The sequence below is a fragment of the Microcaecilia unicolor genome, chromosome 2 (assembly GCF_901765095.1).
Source record: "Microcaecilia unicolor chromosome 2, aMicUni1.1, whole genome shotgun sequence".
Lineage (NCBI taxonomy): Eukaryota > Metazoa > Chordata > Amphibia > Gymnophiona > Siphonopidae > Microcaecilia > Microcaecilia unicolor.
The window spans coordinates 226,035,352-226,058,828 of record NC_044032.1 but is presented as its reverse complement, the minus strand read 5'-3'; the positions used below and the strand labels follow the sequence as shown (position 1 = coordinate 226,058,828).

Genomic DNA, 23,477 nt, shown 5'->3' with positions numbered 1-23,477 from the left:
CCTCTCAGCATTTTGTAGACCATCATATCCCCCCTCAGCAGACTCTATTTTCCTAGCTGAAGAACCCTAACATCTTTAGCCTTTCTTCATATGAGAAGAGTTCCATCCCCTTTATCTTTTTGGTTGATCTTCTTTGAACCTTTTCTAATTCTGCTATATCTTTTTTGAAATACGTCGACCAGAATTGAATGCAGTACCCAAGGTGGAAGTCTCACCATGGAGCAATACAGAGGCATTATAATATTCTTGGTCTTATTTTCCATCCTTTTCCTAATAATTCCTAGCTTCCTGTTTGCTTTTTTGGCTGCTGCCGCTGCTGCACACTGGACAGAAGATTTCAGTATATTGTCTACAATGACACCTAGATCTTCCTCTTGGATGCTGACTTCTAATGTGGACCCTAGCATCAGGTAACTATGATTTTGATTATTCTTCCTAATGTGCATCACTTTGCATTTGTCCACATTAAATTTTGTCTGCCATTTGGATGCCGAGTCTTCCAGTTTCCAAAGAGGTCCTTTTACTAAGGTGTGCCAAAAAATGGCCTGCGCTGGTGTAGATGCGTGTATTGGACGCGTACAGGTCCATTTTTCAGTTCACCTGCAAAAAAGGCCTTTTTTTGGTGGTCTATGCACATACCGTGCTGATTACCATCCGGTTAGCACTGAGCACTTAGTGGACACATGTAAAAAATGAAATTACCGCCCAGGCCATGCAGTAGCCGGGCAGTAGTTCAAAACTGATGCATGTAGGACGCACGTACGCACCTACGCAGCTTAGTAAAAGAGCCCCTAAGGTCTTCTTGCAGTTTTTCACAGTCTGCATGTGTTGAATAGTTTTGTATCATCTAATCACCTTACTTGTCATTCTGAATTCCAGATCATTTATAAATATATTAAATAAGGCACCAGAGGGTCATTTATGCCGCAGTACAGACTTATAGGGGTCTGTGCCTGTGATTTTAATATTAGCACAAAATGAAAGTAAAAATAGCCTGACTAAAAATGCTAAAAATAGCCAGCAAAGGTTAAAAATATAATATGAAATTATTCAAGAGGTGCCCTGAGGGTGTTTAACATAATTAAAGTGGTTTTGAATGAAAAAACAAAAAACCCAAATTAAAACAACCAGATTAAAATTGATAAAAAATAAAAGCAGACAGACAGTACAAAATTGGATTCTCACCTTAAAAGATTTCCCCAGAGAGTAAACAAATGATATTTAGGGCCCTGTTTACTAAGCCGCGCTAGCATTTTTAGCGTGCACTAATGCTAGAGACACCCATAGGAATATATGAGTGTCTCTAGCATTAGTGCACACTTAAAACACTAGTGTTCCTTAGTAAACAAGGCAGGGACTGTCTTTTTGTATCAGGTGTTCTGCGCTGCGTGCGTCTGGTAGAGCTATACAAATGCTAATAATAATAATAATTCTGGCCTTCCTCTATTTGGGTTATTTAAATTGTTATTTTGGCACCAAGAACACCATGATGACATCACATGAGGTAAAAAAAAATTAAAATTGTTTAAAACGCTTTCTTTTTAAAAAAAACGGGAGTATTGAAAAACATTATTAAAAATTATATTTATTAAAGAATCATATTAATTAAAAAAAAAAAAAAGTATATAAACAGGCTCATTTTCAAAAGAGAAGGACACCCATCTTTCGACACAAAAGGGAAGATGGGTGTCCTTCTCACGGGGTCGCCCAAATCGGTATAATCGAAAGCTGATTTGGGGAGTCCCGAACTGCTTTCCATTGCACAGATGACCAAAGTTCACGGGGGCGTGTCGGAGGTGTAGCGAAGGCGGGATTTGGGCGTGCCTCACACATAGACGTCCTCCACCCATAATGGAAAGAAAAAGGGCGTCCCTGATGAGTATTTAGACGACTTTACCTGGTCCTGTTTTTCTTATGACCAAACCACAAAAAGGTGCCCAAACTGACCAGATGACCACCGGAGAGAATCGGGGATGACCTCCCCTTACTCCCCCAGTGGTCACTAACCCCCTCCCTCCCTAAAAAAACATCTTTAAAAATATTTTTTGCCAGCCTCAAATGTCATACTCAGGTCCATCACAGCAGTATGCAGGTCCCTGGAGCAGTTTTAGTAGGTGCAGTGCACTTCAGGCAGGTGGACCCAGGCCCATCCCCCCCAACACACACCTGTTACACTTGTGGTGGTAAATGTGAACCCTCCAAAACCCAACACAAACCCATTGTACCCACATCTAGGTGCCCCCCTTCACCCGTAAGGGCTATGGTAGTGGTGTACATAGTAACATATAGTAACATAGTAGATGAAGGCAGAGAAAGAACTGTACGGTCGGTCCATTCAGTCTGCCCAACAAGATAAACTTGTATGTGCTACTTTGTGTATACCTGACTTTGATTTGTATCTGCCATTTTCAGGGCACAGACCATAGAAGTCTGCCCAGCACTAGCCCTGCCTTCCAACCACTAGCCCCGCCTCCCACCACCGGCTCTGTCACCCAATCTCCGCTAAGCTTCTGAGGATCTATTCCTTCTGAACAGGATTCCTTTATGTTTATCCCAAACATGTTTGAAGTCTGTTACCGTTGTCATCTCCACCACCTCCCGCAGGAGGGCATTCCAGGCATCCACCACTCTCTCCATGAAAAACTTCTTCCTGACATTTTTCTTGAGTCTACCCCCCCCTTAAATCTCATTTCATGTCCTCTAGTTCTACCGCCTTCCCATCCCTGGAAAAGGTTTGTTTGCGGATTAATACCTTTCAAATATTTGAACGTCTGTATCATATCACTCCTGTTTCTCCTTTCCTCCAGAGTATACATGTTCAGGTCAGCAAGTCTCTCCTCATACGTCTTGTAACGCAAATCCTATACCTTTTTTGTAGCTTTTCTTTGTACCGCTTCAATTCTTTTTACATCCTTAGCAAGATATGGCCTCCAAAACTGAACACAATACTCCAGGTGGGGCCTCACCAACGACTTATACAGGGGCATCAACACCTCCTTTCTTCTGCTGGTCACACCTCTCTCTATACAGCCAAGCAACCTTCTAGCTGTGGCCACCGCCTTGTCACACTGTTTTGTCGCCTTCAGATCCTTAGATACTATCACCCCAAGATCCCTCTCCCCATCTGTACATATCAGACTCTCACCACCTAACACATACTTCTCCCGTGGATTTCTACTCCCTAAGTGCATCACTTTGCATTTCTTCGCATTGAATTTTAATTGCCAAACCTTAGACCATTCTTCTAGCTTCCGCAGATCCTTTTTCAGGTGTGGGTAGTGGGTTTTGGGGGGATTTGGGGGGGCTCAGCACACAAGGTAAGGAAGCTATGTACCTGGGAGCAATTTGTGAAGTCCACTGCAGTGCCCGCTAGGGTGCCGGTTGGTGTCCTGGCATGTCAGGGGGACCACTGCACTACGAATGCTGGCTCCTCCCATGACCAAAGGGCTTGCATTTGGTCATTTCTGAGATGGGCGTCCTTGCTTTCCAATATCGCCGAAAATCAGAAACGACCAAGTCTAGGGACGACCATCTCTAAGGACGACCTAAATTTCAGGATTTGGGCATCCCCGACCGTATTATCGAAACAAAAGATGGACATCCATCTTGTTTCGATAATACGGGTTTCCCCGCCCCTCCACCGGGACATTTTGCGAGGACATTCTCAGGAAAACTTGCGCATCCCTTTCGATTATGCACCTCTAAGTCTAAAAGCCTAGATGGACACTTGCTCTGACTCAGTAGGATAAATCTTATGATTTATAAGCACAGGCATTAGAGACCCAGAGAGGTAGTTGCACAGGTTTAGCAATAGCAAAGTACGAATACAAGCCTTGGTAGTTTCAACAAGCTGGAGAACAGGCCTTCAGTGAGGAAACACTAGTATCAGCAGCTACAGAAAGCAGGAACACGGGTTTTCACAGCTTTCGAAGTTGGGAGCACAGGCACTGTCAACAGTCGCCTTGGTTGTCTTTGGGTTGGAGTGCAGTGTACATATTTTAATCTTCTCATAGAATCTTTTGGAAGAATAAAGAAAACCCACAAATAATTTACATTTTCAGGATATAAAAAAGGAGTGAACTCTACTTTCATCTTCTACTGCCTTCGTCTGAGATCAGAAGGCCTATAAGCAAAGAATTTTTAAAACATTATAAAAACTCCTGCTTTTCTTCTTTTTTTTTCACAAAGAGATCTATTTTAAAATGCGTTCATCTTATGGGTATAAATTAAGCTGGGCATTACTTTGAGTTATCAGAAACCAGCTGACACCTGCAATTTGGAAGAACGGAAAAAATTGTACTGCAAGGCAGTTTTCACCAGTTGTAAATATATTTACGTCATGAGAGGTAAAAGTTGTGGGTTGAATATTAGCAGATAACTAATTATTTATACAACTCAGGACATCTGTAGAACAAAAGTAACCCGTAGTTATTTTAAATTGAATGTTACAGTTTTTACATTTTTGTTTAAACATAGCCACAGTCCTGCAGAATGATGAGTCTAACACAAGTAGGATAAAATCAATTAAACATTTCTCTTCTCTATAATATCAGATGGTCACACAGTGGTATTCCTTACAGTTATCTTTGAGAACCTGTTGGCATTAACAATCAGGAAAAACTTGAAGGGAATGAAAATCTACTGATCAAGCTACTCTGTTTCTTAGAAAATTGTACTGGTTTCCATTAAAACCCAGGATTCATTTTAAGCTTTTGTGAAGAAACAGTGGGTTCCTTTTACTAAGGTGCTCTGAAAAATGTTTTGGGCGCGCGCAGATCCGTTTTCCAGCATGCCTGTAAAAAAGACCTTTTTTAAATTTTTGACGAAAATTGACGTGGCAAAATCAAAATTGGCACGTGTCTATTTTGGGTCTGAGACCTTACCACCACCCATTGTCTTAGTGGTAAGGTCTCATGTGTTAACCGGGCGGTAATCATCTATGCACGTATAATAACAATTACTGTCTGGTTTCCGCCACGCACCGGAAAATAAAAATTATTTTCTGGCGAACGTAGCAGGCACGTGTATAAAACAAAATTACTGCCTGGGCTACCTGGTAGCCGGGTGGCAACTCCGAATTGGCACGTGTTGGGCTTACATAGGCGCCTACACAGCTTAGTAAAAGGGCTCCAGTGTGTTTTAAGCCTGTAAAATGTGTTGGATATTTCCCTGCATTAATTATGTCTTGAAGTGTATTTCTCCTATTTGGCCAGAGAAAAAAAATGTTCTCTCTTTAGTTTAACACAACAGGAAGCAAGAAACAGTATATGTTTGAAATGTTCTTGGTCTGGGCTCTGATTGGCCTAGGAGCTCATTTTCATTTGAAGAGCACTGGCTTTTCCTTCAGTCTTAGCCAGGGAGAAAAGAAAAACAGATCTCTTTGCTGAGGCTTGGTGAATTGTATGTCCTGAGCTTCCCATATATTTTTTTAGAAAGTAAACAAATGTTTAGTTAGTGTTATAATTGATCCATATTTCAGTTACCTGTTATTGTTTGCTGATTGCACATTTTTTGTTCATTGTTGAATATACTTTTTAAGTAGTAGAATTTTTACCACTCAACTACGAACATTAATCCTAATCTGGTTTTGCTTAATAATGCTATGTAACTCCACTTATGAAATACTTTGTAGATAATATTCTGAATTAATTATTATTGTCTTGCAAAACTTAATTCTTATGCAAGTTATCTAGAGATGGGATTTTAAAGAGATGAGATTTTTTTTTAAGCGGGAGAATGCCTCTGATCGTCAGCGGTCTGAATGTTTTTGTCTTGACAGATTCGTTGAACCACCACTCTTCAATGGCAAAAAAACCCAGTTTTCTTATATCTCGTTCTCTTTAGAATGTTTTTTAATATATGTTATTAGAAGCAAGTATAGCTGAATATGAATATTTTAACCTAAATCTTCCACTTATCTTTAGGTCTTTGCCCGTTTGTAGTGTAAACCAGCCAACCACTCGACTCCCAATTCAAATCCCACGTCCTCAAAAGGTGTTGACAACAAATGCATCCAACCTTGGATGGGGAGCTTGTGTAGATGGGCTTCACATCCAAGGGGCATGGTGTGCTCAGGAGACAGATCTTGACATCATCCTTCTAAGGGCTAAGAGCCCTTTGAACACTCTAAAGACTTTCAGAGATCAGCTGCTGAACCAAGTTGTTCTCATTCAAACCAACAACCAAGTTGCAATGTACCTATATGAACAAGCAGGGAGGTATGGGATCCTACCCCTAGTGTCAGGAAGTGGTAGGGATTTGGCAGTGGGCCATCCTTCATGGGATGGTTCTGTAGGCCATGTACTTAGCCTGGTGGACAGACTGAGCAGGGTAATGCAACCACATGAGTGGTCTCTCCTCATGGGCGTAGTCTGCAAGATCTTCTGAGGTTGGAGCACCCCCTCAATGAATCTTTTTATCACTCATCACAACAACAAAGTCCCTCAGTTTTGTTCCAAGCTCAGATCACATGCAAGACTACAGTCAGATGCTTTCTCCTCCACTGGGGTAAGGATCTTCTGTATGCGTATCCTCCCATACCTCAAGTAGAGAAAACCTTACTGAAGCTCAAGCAAGATCATGGAATGAAGATCCTAATCACTCTATTCTGGCTGAGGCAGATCTAGTTCCCTCTTCTGGAGTTGTCCTCCAAAGAACCGACCCTCATCTAGGAGATGTTATTTTAAATAGAGGAAGTTTGCCATCTGGTATGAGGGCAAAGCCTCAGATCCTCTTACTTGCCCTACACGAGAACTGCTTGAATACCTCCTGCACCTAGTTTGAAAACTAACTCTGTATGGGCACACCTCAGTGCAGTCAGTGCTTACCATCTACATGTGAAGGGTAAGCCCATCTCTTTACAGCCTGTAGTTGTTCAATTCATGAGAGTTTTGCTATTGACAAAGCCCCCAGTCAAACCGCCTACCATGTCATAGGATCTCAATTTCATTCTCACCCAGCTGATGAAAGCTCTGTTTAAGCCACTAGATTCCTGTCATCTGAAGTAACTGACCTGGAACTCTCCTAAAGCTATGCATGCTAGGCAGCATCCACAACAGGTTCCATCGCTATACATTCCCCTCCCCCCCCCCCCCCCCCGCCCCTTGTTCTTTTAATTGAACTTGTAAACAACTTAGGTTTGTTTTTGTTTTTTTTGCAGTATATCAAATAAATTGCAATTGAACTTCAATTTGTACCTGCACTATAGAATAGTGGGAACATCCCCAACAGTTGCTACATTAAAATTTGCAGCTATTGCAAGCTAAAGTCATGTTTTAAGCTGTGGTAACTGCAAATTTTACAATAGTATAATGAAAGGAATGCTAAGTGTCTGTATATAAAAGGCTGCAAATAGGTGGGGGGGGGGGGGGGGTTACCCATTAGACATAGAGGAGCATTTTCAATATTGTGTTTAAGTCCAATTTTGTGAAAAATGTCCAAAAATCAAGTGACAAATATAGCGATTTTCATACCAGAAAAACATCTATTTTTTGTTTCAAAAATTAACATTTTCTAGAAGTTTTTGTGCTCAGTGCGTCTTTCTTTAGGTACCATTTGCGGAAAAAAATATGTTCTAGGGAAAAATATACAAAAACAAGTATTTTGGATTTCTGGGGACCAGCATTTTTAGTAGACTGGCCAAACAGACATCCCAACAGAGCAGTAGGGAAGCCTAGGGGGGCACTGTAGTGCACACACACATAAAAGGTCCGAGGTACAACTTTCACCATATCCCCCTTGTATGGTATTGTGAGCCCTCCAAGAACAGAAAAAAATCAACTGTACCACTACCTTCTACACAGATATGGAATGCTCTACCTACAGACCTGAAATCAACTGTCGAAACAAATAACTTTCGCAAATCTCTGAAGACATACTTCTTCAACAAGGCCTACAACGAGAACCAACAGCTTCACTAATTCACTTTCCCAGCCCAACCAGTTATGAAAATCTACTTCTACTATCACCCGCCTAATCACTTCCTCTTTCTTCCCTACTTAATCTCTACACACTACTAACTGTATCTGATATTCTAGAATGACAATGGCATAACAAAACTATGTAAGCCACATTGAGCCTGCAAATAGGTGGGATAATGTGGGATACAAATGCAATAAATAATAATAATAATACCTCAGTGTGCACCACTACAATAGCCCTCAAGCCTGCATGTATCACCTATATGTAAGTATATAGCAGGTATATAGTGGTTTTTGGAGGGCTCACACTTTACACCACAAGTGTACCAGTTAGAGTGGGATATGGCCCTGGATTCCCTTCTCTACAGTCCACTACACTGATCAGTAGCCTACTCCTGGGACCAGCTTGCTGCTGTAATAGGAATGGCCATCATATCTGAAGCTGTCATAGAGTCTGGTATGTACTGTTATGTCACATCTTTAGAGGGTGGGAGGGAGTCAGTGACTAATGGAGGATAAGAGGAGTCATGCCCTAATCTCTTCATGGTCATCTGGTCATTTAGGGCACCTTTTGGTAACTTAGTCATGTTTGAAACTGGTCTAGACAAAACCATCTCAATTTTTGCCCTAAACATTTTGATTTTGTTCCCAGAAAAACATCTAACTTTTAAGAACGCCCAAGTCCTGCTCAAAACACACCGCCACACATTCTCTTGAAATTTGGATGAACTGTGGAGAAAAGAAGTCTCATATCAGAGTTTTGAAAATCACAACTTAGATGTTTTTGTGAGGAAAAATGGTCTTCTGACACTTTATGATGTTTTTCAGTCTTTTTTCTCTTTGAAAATGAGCAACATAGACACCTTTTTTTTTAATTACCCTTTCATAACAGGGCACCTATTCAGAAGACTATTTTATAATGGCAAAAATCCAAACTGAGTTTTGGAATTCAGGAAAAGTACATATAAACCATCAAAAAACCTGAATATTAAACAATAAGGAGGGAAGTTATTCATGAAAGCTACTGATAAATTGAGTTATTTTAGCACAGGGATCCCATTTTATGCAATGAACCTCTGTCTCAAAATATCCCAACTTGTGGTAAAATAATATTACTTTAACAGTAGCTTACGTTGATAATTTCCCCCCCTAAACGTCATAAAGATATTTTTGGACCATCATAACCAACACCTCTCAAAATGTATAGTAGTAAGAGGTGTTTTAAAGTATAATCATCAGTCCATACAAGTTTAGTGAAAGTTATTCTTAAAGTGCTCCAAAGATCCACCAAAAGAAAATTTTTAACTTTCTTCTGAAAAATCAAAAATCACTTATATTATAATCCATTGTCATAATCCAGTTTTTTGAGAGTTTTGAGAGGTGTTGATTTTGATGGTCCAAAAAAATCTTTATGAAGTGTGGAGGCAAATTGTAGAAAGGACGTTCAACTCAGAATAAGGACCATAGTAAGCCTCGTTATGGTGCATTAAGCGTGTTCTAGTGCTTACCGAAGCTTAGAAAAAGGAGCTCTTGGAGAGGTGTTAGTTATGATGGTCCAAAATACCTTTATGAAATTTAGCTTCTGATATTTGGATTATTTCATAATGGCAACGTACTGTGTAGGTACCTATATCCCTTCATAAAGGAGCCATCCAAAGCTATATGCCCAAAGCACAAATGTTTAAAATGTAGACTGACATTTACATCTTTCACATATATTCACTGGTGCTGAATATACGTATGACCACTGAGCTCTACATTATAGTGGCGATATTCAGCCACTATCCATATTTTTATCTAAATGGATTAATTTAGGACAGCCTGTTTAGCTTTATGGATATTTTTGGCTATTGGTATAGTTTGGTCAAAACACTCATGCTCAATATCGGCACCATCCAGATAGTGCCATGATAGTCTGTAAGAATTTTCAGCACCACTATAGGCACAGTGCAACTGAAAATTTATGATTGGGCATTTATATGTTAAGCAGTGATCACCAAACCAATAAGTGCTTTTGAATATTGACTCATATGTTGCTTTTATGAAATAGGCATGTTTTGGACCTTTCACGTATGCAAAATTACCCTTTTACTATATAACTTATCCATAAGTTAACTTCAAAAATAGCAGATCTAACTTTGTACAGGTGCTATCTTTATAAAGTTTGTCCAGCATGTTTAGCAGTCTAATTTATATGGATGTCCACTAAATATTTACATAAAAACTCAGTCACCCCCCAGATTTCCTTCCTACAGCCGATTCGCTAGGTTAGTATTTTATCAACAAAATATCATCACTGCACCAAGAGATGAACATGCTCTCTTCACCTAACAACCCCTACCCTACCTCCAGTCCTACCTTTGCCCAGTGCTTATCCCATTGATCCCTGGCCCCAGCAGTGATTCTGATTCCTCACCGTCCTTAACAGTGTCTTCCTTTCCCTTACTAACATTTGCTACACTCAGTTCCACTCTTTCACCCATGCATTGGACAACTTGTCCCTTAGACCCTTTACCCTCATTTTGGTTGGACGTGACTTCACAGGAGTCTCCTTCATTTATTTTCCTTATCATAAACCACAGCCTTTCTGTTGACTTTATGCCACCCACCTGGAAACACCCAACTATTCTGAAAAAACCCTCTCTAGACTCAACCCAACCAGCTAATTATCACCATGTCTCCAACCTTTGCTTTCTGTTCACAATTACTAAAAAGGTTGATTTTCAATAACTACTCTCTCATACAGAACAGTCACTCACACTTCACCCCTGCCAGTCAGGTTTTAGGCAATACTGCAGCACTGAGACTGTTCTAATCTCCTTTGTTAGTGAATTCCATGTGACACTTGACAAAGGCAGCATTGTTCTTACTGTTTCCCTAGATCTATAAGCCACATTTGACCTTACTGATCACTCTCTTCTGAAACACCTATCCAGCATTGTTCTCATGGGTGTGGTTTATAAATAGTTTGTCTCTTTCTCCAGGATCAAACTTTCTCAGTAAAATTTTCTGGCTCACGTTCTATCAAGCAGTCTCTTTCTTTAGGTGTTCCCCAAGGCACTCTCTTATCACCTCTACTTTTTAACATTTTTCAGAGTCCACTCACCACTTTTATGCAATCTTACAACATCAATTTTTATTTCTATGCTGATGATATCCTTATTATCTACCCCACATCCCTGTTGAAAATGGATCTATATCCCCTCATTGTTTATCTGCCCTGGCTGAATGGCTCTCTCTCCACAAATTTGTACTTAACCCACAGAAAACAATAGCCTGCTGGGTTACAGGTTCCTTGCCCCAGCCCTCATTACCACCAATTCTGTTTGACATATCTGTTTCTCCAGTCACCTCATTACGTTACTTGGGTTTTTGATTCACAGCTGTGCTTTCAACAACAGGTTTCTTCTGTGGTCAAGACAAGCTTTTTGCTGTCCTCTCCTCTCTTCGTTTGTTACGCACTTTACTCAATAAATCTAAGCTACAAACCCTATCCTCGCACTTTCAGCATCCCATCTAGACTACTGTAATGCTGTCTGAGGTAGTATTGTTGTCTTCCTTCTTAGACATCTCCAAACATGGCATAACACTGCAGTTAAAAAATATAATTTATTAATAGATATTAAAAATTATATACAGTACACTCAGAATCAAGAGAGTGTCCGACATATCTTATGTCAGTACATTTTTGTGGTTTATTCGGTTGAACTGTTTTTTTCAATATATATACTAGAAGATTTACGTCTGCGGTCTTCAGTACATTTGGTTGCATCAAATCTACCATATTTTGACAGTAGAGGATCATTGTGTAGCCCCTGAAGCAGCCCTGCTGGGCGAAACACGGCCTGTGTCGGGCTGTACTGTATATAATTTTTAATATCTATTAATAAATTACATTGTTTCATAACGATCTGCTTTGTTGATTTTCCATCTTGGAGTTTGCAGACCGACTGCCCTTTTGCTTTCTTGGACCATAACACTACAGTTAGACTGCTTTGTGGCTCTAAAAAGTATGATCGTATCACTCCCCTGTTCATTCGATTACATTGGCTTCCTGTTCCGTTTTGGATTCTCTTTAATATACTTTGCCTGACACATAAAGCCTACCACCTAAGTGCCTCATCCTTTCTTGCATCTCTCACAATTCCATAACCACCCGCAAGGCATCTGAGGTCTATCGATTCCCACCGCTAGTTCTTCTGGGCCCTAAGCTGGCTCATTTAGAATCTACAAGGCATTCTGCATTCTATTTTTTTGGCCCCAAAACTCTAGAACGAATTGCCACTGTCCTTGTAATTAGAACAATCTTTTCTCAAATTCAAGAGCTACTTAAAACCAACTTCTTTCAACAGGCCTTTGGGATGTAGCCATTGAGTAAATGACTGAACCACATCTGAAGTCAGTATCCAGGAAGCTTGCTTGTTCATGGATGTTTGTGATCTTTCCTTTTAACTATGGAGTTCTTTTCCCATTATTTTATGTTGTTTTATTGTTAACCACTTAGTCCTGCTTGTCAGTATAAGTGGTATATAAACCATATAGATAACTTATCAATATGTCTTTATATAATAGTCTTACTACTGGGTATTGAGTAATTGTAGGGAAAAGTACACATACGTTATTATGCAATATGCACATAGGCATCCCTGAAACATAGTTTGGGTGAAAATGAAGCACAGGTGCCTATTTTATGAAAAGTATGTGTACATGCAGAGTACATACACAAATTTACATCTGTTTCAAAGTAGGTGTAAATTTGGATTAGAGCATTTGTGCACTGCTGGGGCTGGTTCTGGATTCCTATTTTATGAATTCAGCTAGGCTCCTATGTTGCCTTTATAAATAGATTTAAAATAGATGCCTTTTCCCAACTCTGACTTAAGAACCCTGTTATAAGATCATCCCTGACATTTATATGTCTATGTTGCATAAAACCCCTTGTAAGTCATACTTTGTCAGATTGAAGTTCCATTCTGTCCATGAAATATGCACTCTTAACTATTTATTCTTTTTATTTTGAAGCTGTATCTTGTCACAGTGTATCTCCTCCAGATAATGGAGCTATCGAGGGCTCAAATTTTACTTTTGGAAAAAAGGTGACATACAGGTAAGATAACTGACTTATTGACTCACTGTCCAATAATACTCTTGTGTAAATTTTGGATTTTTACTGTAGAATATTTGTATGGTAATATTCTGGTCATTTACACATGTTCTGGTTGCTAAATTTTGGAACCCTCTTCATAGAATTATCCCCAGAATGTCTTCCACATAATATCTGCTTCCAAGAGAGCTGTTATTCAATGAGATTTCCTATGTATATATTTTTTCCCTAAAATTACAGATTCTGATATTCAGCCAGCATAGTAAATGGCAATGCCAGTGTTTAACTAATCTGTATATTCAGCACTGTTTCTTCTGATATTTGGCTCTGTTTTGTTCCATCTGTGGCCTCCTTCACTGTCATTGCTCTTCTCCTACTATTTGTAGGCCTAAACTTAAACATATAACACAAGGAACAGCATTTTAGATACACCAGCTCGGAATAAGGACATTCAGTTTGGTACATTGCTGGTGGTGCTAGTATTAATATACATGAGAAATTAACATCCATGTGCTGGTTATGTCCAGCAAGAACATCCATTTTGCAAACAAAATACCCAAACTATGGATAACGCAAAACAAGAGACAATGACATCATTGTGGCAGCATAGGAACATCCACATTGTAAAATGGCCAAATATTTGTCCAGCTGGAGGAATAACTTAATGGTTAGAGCAGCAGGCTGAGAACCAGGAGACTCTGGTTCAAATCCCACTGCAACTCTTTAACCCTCTATTGCCTCGTGTACAAACTTAGATTCTGAGCCTCCAGGGACAGAAAAATATCTATGGTACCTGAACATACACCGGTTTGTCAATATATAACAAATTTAATTAAAATAAAAAGTTTTAGTACCATTAACTTCCTTTATATCAGCAGCAGATAAATCCAGGAACTAGTGGGTTGTGTCCATCTACCAACAGGTGGAGCTAGAGATCACTGACTTCAATCCATTGATATAGGACGGGTAGCTCCACAGACATTCGGTATCTCTTTATCTCCAGCAGACGGATGAACGGACTTCTTCTAGCTCGCATATTCCTTTGTTTGGGGATGCTCCGATTGTAGGCTGACTAGTCAATTGAGCTTAAGGAGGTGCTCTGGCTATGCAGTGCCAGCTTTAGGGGGAATACCTGGTCGCCCCAAGTCCCTTCCCCACCCCACGTTCCCTCTGCCAGTAGCCTTTGTGTTCTGCCTGGGTTCCACACTTCAAGAAAAAAAACACAAATCTGTTGGCTAGTGCTGTGTTTTTATTTGAGCACTGCTTTTATAGAACAAGAAAAAACATGTCCAGGCAGAGCCCTGTGTTCAGAGGCTGTGTGGCAGTGAGCTGTTATTTTTTATGAACAGGAGCAATTTTAGGCAGCTGCAGAGCACAGTGTGATAGACAAGTGAGTTCTCTTACTATTTATTCTGCCTTCTTGGTACTTTGTCTCCCGGAATCCTGGCCACAGAGACAGTGAAACACTGCTCCCACTGTGGGAAGTGGCAAGTGGTGTCCAGTATCTGTGTGTGGGTGTGCGCAGATTTGACCATGGCTGAATCAGCGGTGCACTTGGAAGGCCTGACAATTTCCCATGTGGGAGATTCCCATACGTGCTCTCCTCCACGTCAGGCTGATGTGACCTCTCCAGCAGCCATGTTGCCTTCAGCTCTGCAAGGGCCAATTTCGCAGCAGGTTGGGGAATTGTCCAGTCTTGCTGAGCCTGGACCCTCGTTCTTGATGGATATCGGGGCAGGTTTCTCAGGGGCTTCGGAGTGGGAGCCCTTCTCCCACATCTTTTTACTACTGCTTCATCAGGCTTATTTGATAAAGAGGGCCCAGCAGCAGGGGGGTTCTTCCCTTCAGAGCCCTTTTGGGGTGGACTCAGTGCCATCTTGGGGCCTCGAGCACCTGAAGAAGTGGAGGCACATGGGCTCAGCGTGTGAGGTGGTGTCATTGCCTTCCCCCCTCCCCCATCTCTTCCTCTGTCAGAGCTGGCTTAGACCGACGTGTCTGGTCAGTCTCAGCTGGAGCAGGATCTAGAGAAGCTGCTGGCTATGGAGCCAGATGACCCCATGACCATGCACATTTTCCATAGGGAAGAGTTGCCCTCCTTGATTGTTAATGTATAGGGAAGAGTTGCCCTCCTTGATTGTTAATGTACTTAAAGCGCTTAACATTGGGATGGATGAGTCCCTGGCTCCTGCTGCAGCTAACTTGAAAATGACTAGCACGAGTAAATCCTCCCAGTCTTTCCCAGTCCATGCTGCAACTGAGAAACTGATTTCGGCCGTGTGGGTCACTTCATTTGGCAAATGCCATGTCATGCCTGTGCCCGGTGCCACAGGATTATTTGGATAAGTTTAAGCTTCCTAAGATAAAGGCGGTGGTCACCAAGAAGACTACACTGCCGGTGGAGGGGGGTATATCTTTGAAGGACATCCAGAACAGGAAGCTGGTAGCTACTTTGAAACAGATTTTCAAGGTTTCAGCTCTTTCCCTCCAGGCTTCTATTTGCAGTTCTTATGCAGCATGAGCATGGTTTTCCTGGGTGCTACAGGTGGCGGAGGGGTCGTTGGGGGGGGATGAGTGCCCTCCGACGGATTTTCCCTCGATGAGTCCGGTTTGGCTTATTTGGCAGACTATCTCTATGACCTGGTGATGAGGATCTCAAGAAATTGGTTAAAGACCTGGGGGACTCCAAGACACAGTGCTTGACTGAGGACAGGCAGAAACCATTGTTTAAACTGGCATCAGTGCGGTCTCACTTTCAGGAGTCCCGGAAATATTGCCCCAGTTCAAGCCACGGTCATCCTTTCAAGGAGACGAGCTCTCCTCAGGACCTGTGGCCTGGGCCGCGCCTGCTGCATGACCTGTCCAGTGATGGGGCAATGGTCCGTTGCTCGGCTCTGCACATGAGCTAAAGGTGACCAAACAGGTAGAAAAGGCAACACTCAAAGCCATAAGAATGCTCAAGTGCATAAGGAGAGGAATAACCAGCAGGACAAAAGAGGTGATAGTGCTCTTCTACAAGTCTCTGGTGAGGCCCCATTTAGAATACTGTGTGCAATTCTGCAGACTGAACCTACAGAGAGATATAAAAAGAATGGAGTCAGTTCAGAGGGTAGCTACAAAATTGATCAGCAGTCTCTGTCATAAAACATATAGGGACAGCTCATGAACCTCAACATGTATATGCTGGAAGAGAGACGTGAGAGAGGGGATATGATAGAGATGTTTAAATACCTCAGTGGTGTTAATGTACAAGAGGTGAGCCTTTTTCAAATGGAAAAAACCTCTGGAATGAGAGGGCATAGGACAGTGATGGGCAACCTTTTGAGCTTGGTGTGTCAAAATTCGCGAAAAAACCGAGCATAACTCGGGTGGTGTGTCACTTCGAGAAAAATCTACTAGGACCGCCCCCGGGCCCCCCCTACCCGAGATCGCTGCCCACCCGAGGTCGCTGGGCCCCCTCCTCCACCTGCTACCGGGCCCAGAACTAACCTTAAAGCCTCCTTTCACGTCGCAGCAAGCAGCAGCAGGGCAGACCTCTCCTCCTTCCTTCTGTGCTCTGCCCTCGCGGACGTTACGTCAGGCGAGGGCGGGACACGGAAGGAAGGAGTGGCCTGCCCTGCTGCTGCTTGCTGCGACGTGAAAGGAGGCTTTAAGGTTAGTTTCCGGGAGCGAGGAGGGAGGGCGGACCACACTGCGGCGGCGCCGCGTGTCATCAAAAATGGCTACGCGTGTCATAGGTTCGCCATCAGGGGCATAGGATGAAGTTAAGAGGAAATAGGCTTAGGAGGAATCTGAGAAAATACTCTTTCACGGAAAGGGTGGTCGATGTGTGGACTGGCCTCCCGGTGGAGGTCATAGAAATGAGGACTGTGTCAGAATTTAAGAAAGCATGGGACAGATGTGGGATCTCTTAGGAAAAGGAGGTGTTAGTGGTTACTGAGGATGGGCAAACTGGATGGACAATTCAACTCTTATCTGCTGTCATGTTTCTATGTTTCTATAGGGTTCGTCTCACTATTCTTTGAGCAGTGGGCCAAAGTTACATCGGATCAGTAGGTTCTTGATATTAGAGAAGGTTTCAAATTAGAATTCTCCTCTTCTGTAGGCAATTTTTACTTGTAGTCCCCCTGCAAGTTCGTGGCCAGACAGATCTGTCTCCATCTGGGGGCAGTGATTCTGGTGGCTCCGGATTGGCCCAGGTGGCCATGTCATGCAGATGTGATTTGACTGTTGGTGACAGAACTGTTTCCACTGCCAATAGTCCCAGATTTCCTCCATCAGAGTTCTGTACCCATGGAGGATCTCTCCCGCTTTGTTCTTACAGCTTGGTTCTTGTCACGTCTGTGGCCGTGACCCCTCTCAGGCTTACCTTATTTCTGGCGGTCGGCTTCTAAGCTGGCCTCCGTCTGTTCTTTCTAAGTTTGCTCTGTCTCTGTCTCTGTGTGCTGGCTGCTTCCAGCATGGCTCTGATTGTTCCTCTGTGCTGCACCTGTGTATGTTGAGCCTCTCTATGCTTCAGTATGCTTTCTGCCAGCTTCTTGGTTTGTGCTCCCCTTGCCCTCTGGTGGCCAGAACCGGTGTCTGCCATAGACTGTCTTGCTGGCCCTACCCGTTCCAGGCTTCAGCCCAGTCCGGTCCGGATCTTCCAGGCTGCCAGACTTGTCTTTCTTGTTTGTGCCTGAACAGCACCCGTAGTTGCCTTGAGATTGCTGCAGCTTGAGCCTCAGGTGCTGAAGGGCTTTACTAATCACCTAGAAACTTCTGTGTTTGCCTTTGCATCGTCTAAGGTCCCTGGTATGTGGGTGTGCTCTGTGCACTTCTGCCTAGTCCAGTTCTAGTCTGAGTTTCTTGCTTGTATTCTAGTTAGCTTGTGTGTAGCTTTATTCTAGTTAGCTTGTGTGTAGCTTAATTCTAGTTAGTCTGTGTGTTGCTAGTTTTGGTTTTATTGCTTATTTCCTAGTCTTGCCTCTGGTCTGTATTCCTGGCTTGGGTTTCTTTCTTAGTGGCTGCTTGGCAGCTTTAAGTATTGCTCTGCTCCCTGCCTGTATTTCTAGCTACTGGAGCTTCAGCCATAGTCCTGTCCTCTGCCTGTATTTCTCAGCTACTGGAGCTCCAGCCATATCCCTGCTCCCTGCCTGTATTTCTAGCTACTGGAGCTTCAGCCATAGTCCTGTCCTCTGCCTGTATTTCTCAGCTACTGGAGCTCCAACCATAGCCATGCACCCCTGTCTGCCTTGCTTTTGTCTAGGTGCCTGTGGCACTTCTGAATCCTGATTCCTGGTGTTCCTGCCTGCTAGTTCCAGTACCAGTTTTCCTCCAAGTCCTGCCGGCTGCCTGCACCCGGGAGCTCAACCCCTGGGGAACGGCGGCTATGTGTAGGTGAAGCCTAGGTCCAGTCCCGTGTGTTCCTGTCCAGTGTGTTCCAGTTCAGTGCGTACCAGTCCGGTGCGTTCCAGTTGAGTACTCCAGTCCGGGGTTCCAGTCCTGTTTTGCCTTGTCTTCATACTTTTTCTAATCATTATAAACTGGACATGGCAAGGCATTGGGATTCCCAGTTTGGTGCTGCTGTTCTGTCCGCAGGGGTGACGTGTTCCCCCACTAGTTAGGGACTGCTTTGCTACATCCCACTGATTCCTGGATGTATCTGCTGCTGATGTGAAGGAAGGAAAAATTATGTCTTATCTGATAATTTTCTTTTCTTTAATCGCAGCAGATGAATCCAGCATCCCACCCTATCTGCAGTGTTGTTTCTTTTCTCTATACTAGGTAATAGAAGGATTGATTGTTGTACATTGTTTTCTTTTTCTTGTTCTGCCTATGTTCACATTTTAAAAAAAAATTTAAAAAGAGGCAACGGCGTTAGCTGTTGTGCCAAGCTTTCCATGGTGTATGGTCAATTGCTTGGCTGATACAGAGGACTGCCTTCCAGTTGATGAGCACTGAATAGTCTTTGCCCTGTGTGTTGAGTTGTGACCTGGGTTCTGGCTTGGGGTGGTGGTTTAGTAGATGACATATTGACTGTGTGCGGAGCTATCCGTCCCATATCACTGGATTCAAGTCAGTGATCTCTTATCTCCACCTGCTGGTAGATAGGCACAACTTACTAGTTCCTGGATTCATCTGCTGCAATTAAAGGAAAGAAAATTATCAGGTAAGACATCATTTTTCCATCCATAGTTCCCAAAGTTGTCACAGAGCCCAGTATCCCTTGCCATCCATAGTTCCCAAAGTTGTCAGAGCCCAGTATCCCTTGCCAGTTTCACAACCACTGAGGGATTAAGGAACCGACTTCCCTTAATCCCTCCGGTGGAGAATTGCTCAATTAGAGCACTTTTCTGTAACATGGAAGTGCTGGGTACCAGATCTAAATACCAATGTCCATATTTTTGGACATAAGCATCCCTTCCTCTTTCTGAAATCAGTTCGATGTCCATATTTTAGCCCGTCCCTAGTTCTACCCAGACATGCCCATACCATGCCCCTTTTCCATAAAGATGTACTGCTGTTTTAGGCATTTGTACCCTGGCTTTATAACATTGGGATTTGAACATCCATGCAATTTGGATATCTAAATTCCATTTTTCAGATGTTTAAAACACAAATAGAGGTTCTACGAGAAAATAAGGGCATTGGTTGCTATTAGCTAACTATTGCTTCTATTTGAATAATTTCTCAGCCTGCCCATAGTCCGCCATCCACACTTTTGTTATATCATGCTGTTCAGATGGATTTTCATCCTGATACTATCCATATAATTTTTAAGAATACGCAGATAGTGAAGTTATATGTTCATCAGCCAAGTGAACATAGAACTTTGTTTCAACATTGGTACAACAATGTATAGACAAAACATTTTTAAGGCAGGGAGGAATGACAACAGATTTTAAAAGATCTACTGAAAGTCAAGCAGCACTATAGAGGGGATAATTTTATAAAGCATTTTTCCACATGTAAAGCACATTTTATATATAGAAAAAGCAATGTTGCTTACCTGTAATGTTTTCTGTCAACATCAGAATCAATCAGATGCACAAGTGGGTGATGTTATCTGATGGCATAAGGACAAAGGTCCATTTCTGCACCAATCTGCCATTTCAGCACCTTGGATCCATTAGATTGCATTTCCACACCAAAAGTTGGGCATGGAATTAGAACTTAACTTTAGGTGCTATTTATAGAATTCCCTAGTGAAAGTGCAGAGTGTGAAAGGCCTTCTCACATGGATTTTTATATAGTTCTGGGAAAAAAAGCTAAGAAGAAGAATGATTGAAAGGCAACACTACTTTCAGCAAACATTTAGGATGGGATCAGAGAATAATTTTGTTATGATGAAACTGAGTTTAGGGTTCATAAGTTACCAGTGCTTGAAGCTCACTCACCTTTCTGTCCAAGGTCACTGCAATGAGGAAAAGCACATTCCAAGTGATGTTCTTCAGAGAAAAACTTTCTAATAGCCCTAACGGTAGTTTTATTAATGAAACTCACACAAGGTTAAGGTCAGTGTTCCCTCTAAGCTCTGCGCTAGGGGCGTAGCCAGACCTCGGCGGAGGGGGGTCCAGAGCCCAAAGTAGGAGTGCACATTTTAGGCCACCTCCCCCACCGCTTCCGACCCGCCGCTGCTGCTTCCAACCCCCCCCCCCCTCCGCTGTCGCTTCCTCCCCCTCCCCCCCCCCTCGCCACCGCAAGGTACCTTTGCTGGTGGGGGTCCCCAACCCCTGCCAGCTGAAGCATTTATCTGTCCCACGCTGGTCTCGCACTTGCTTCCTCTCCTGTTTTCAGCACGCCTTGCATTGCATGCTTGTTTTAATGATCAGTTTCATTAAAACAAGAGCATGCACGGTGTGACTGGAAACAGGAGAGGCGGCAAGTGCGAGGCCAGTGCGGGACAGATAAAATACTTCAGCTGGCGGGGGTTGGGGTCGGGGACCCCCGCCAGCCAAACTGGGGGCCCCAGAGCCAATTTGGGGTGGCTAGGCCCCCGTGGCCTCCCATAGCTACCCCACTGCTCTGCGCGAGTGCACATGTACATGGGTCAGAAAGGAAGCGCACACACCTAGCAAGTGCATGCCCAAACTTTTTGCTGGCTTTCTTTATTGTGAACATAGGTAATACTGCACACATCAAGTTGAGGCTGTAAACTTGCACACAATGTTTTACATGTGCACATTGCCAGCAGAAATAAGAGAGAATTCTTTAAGGTCCCAAGGAATAGGGGGCTTCTGCAGTGGAGGCTTATGGAGAAGCCCCTTCATGAAATGTGAGATCACAGTATAGTAGAGGCTGACCAAATTTAGGCACTTTTAGCTGAAATTGAAACTCTCTCCGCCACTCATGGTCACTCTCAGCTCCCTGCCCAGCAGCAGTGACTTCTCCTGAGCCACCCCCCCCCCCATATATATTTCTGTTTTTACAAACAGTTGCTTACACTGTCAAACAAGTATTGTCCCATTCCACTGACATCAAAACTCTGGTTAATGACAATTGTGCGGGCCGTTTTCTGTGTATACTTCCCATGGTCTCACAAGCTACATTAAATTCAGCGGTTGTCTACAGGTTGCCCACAACTGGGCTAGAAGATCAAAATGGTAGGATGAAAGAGCACCAAGATGTACTCTTATGGAGGATGTATGAAGGCCTTACATAAGTACATAAGTATTGCCATACTGGGAAAGACCAAAGGTCCATCAAGCCCAACATCCTATTTCCAGCAGTGGCTAATCCAGGTCACAATATACCTGGCAAGATCCCAAAAATGTAGAAAACATTTTATACTGCTTAACCCAGAAATAGTGGTTTTCCCCCATTCAGTAACGGTCTATGTACTTTTCCTTTAGGAAGCCGTCCAAACCTTTTTAAAACTCCGCTAAGCTAACCGCCTTTACCACATGCTCTGACAACGAATTCCAGAGTTTAATTACACATTGAGTGAAGAAAGATTTTCTATGATTCGTTTTAAATTTACTACATTGTAGCTTCATCGTATGCCCCCTAGTCCTAGTATTTTTGGAAAGCGTAAACAGACACTTCACATCTACCCGTTCAACTCCACTCATTATTTTATAGACCTGTATCATATCTCCCCTCAGCCACCTTTTCTCAAAGCTGAATAGCCCTAGCCACTTTAGCATTTCCTCATAGGGAAGTCGTCCCATCCCCTTTATCATTTTCGTCGCCCTTCTCTGCACCTTTTCTAATTCCACTATATCTTTTTTGAGATGTGGCGACCACAATTGAACACAATATTCGAGGTGCGGCCCCCACCATGGAGCGATACAAAGGCATTATAACATCCTCATTTTTGTTTTCCATTCCTTTCCTAATAATACCTAATATTCTATTTGCTTTCTTAGCCGTAGCAGCACACTGAGCAGAAGGTATGAACGTATCATCAACAACGGCACCTAGATCCTTTTCCTGGTCCGTGACTCCTAAAGTGGAACCTTGCATGACGTAGCTATAATTTGGGTTCTTCTTTCCCACATGCATCACTTTGCACTTGCTCACATTAAACATCATCTGCCATTTAGACGCCCAGTCTCCCAGTCTCGTAAGGTCCTCTTGTAATTTTTCACAATCCTCCCGCGATTTAACGACTTTGAATAACTTTGTGTCATCAGCAAATTTAATTACCTCACTAGTTACTCCCATCTCTAGGTCATTTATAAATATGTTAAAAAGCAGCAGTCCAAGCACAGACCCCTGGGGAACCCCGCTAACTACCCTTCTCCATTGAGAATACTGACCATTTAACCCTACTCTCTGTGTTTCTATCTTTTAACCAGTTTTTAATACACAATAGAACACTACCTCCTATCCCATGACTCTCCAATTTCCTCTGGAGTCTTTCTTGAGGTACTTTATCAAACGCCTTCTGAAAATCCAGATACCACAATATCAACCGGCTCACCTTTATCCACATCTTTGTTCACCCCTTCAAAGAAATGTAGTAGATTGGTGAGGCAAGATTTCCCTTCACTAAATCCATGTTGACTTTGTCTCATTAATCCATGCTTTTGAATATGCTCTCTAATTTTGTTCTTAATAATAGTCTAATTTACCATTACAACACAATAGAACCATATGGTTTAAATAAAAATGTAGAATGGAAAGCGTTTTTCTAGAAAGTTGTTTTTCAAGTACTAGAAGTGAAAGCAATAGCCCTTTAAATATAATGGAATAGCTGATTGGATAAGAACAAGCTTGAGCGTTTGTTACAAAAACCGCGGCCATTTTGAAAAATGCAAGGAGGATGTCAGAGATAGTGTTTCCTTCCTGACGCAGCAGTGAGAGCAGCGAAACGAGACGTTCTTGTTGAAGGGACAGAAGGAATCAGAATACATCACAATGGGAAAGAGGAAAGAAGCAGTGACATGCAGCTTGTAGCTGGTGGTTCACGGAACAGCTTGTAGCTGGCGGTTGGCGGTTGACGGAAAACCCTGAAGCTAAGTACAGCTGTG

The 23,477-nt window shown here is 42.6% G+C and overlaps 1 protein-coding gene across 3 annotated transcripts in view; it reads left to right on the top strand.

Annotated features, from left to right (window-relative positions):
• Positions 1 to 23,477, top strand: part of SVEP1 (sushi, von Willebrand factor type A, EGF and pentraxin domain containing 1) — a 538,231-nt gene that overhangs the window by 356,674 nt on the left and 158,080 nt on the right. For all 3 annotated transcript variants that reach the window (XM_030193745.1, XM_030193746.1, XM_030193744.1), the window contains one exon: positions 12,942 to 13,026. In XM_030193745.1, the coding sequence (XP_030049605.1) occupies positions 12,942 to 13,026 (85 nt within the window). The remainder of the gene's footprint in view (positions 1 to 12,941; positions 13,027 to 23,477) is intronic.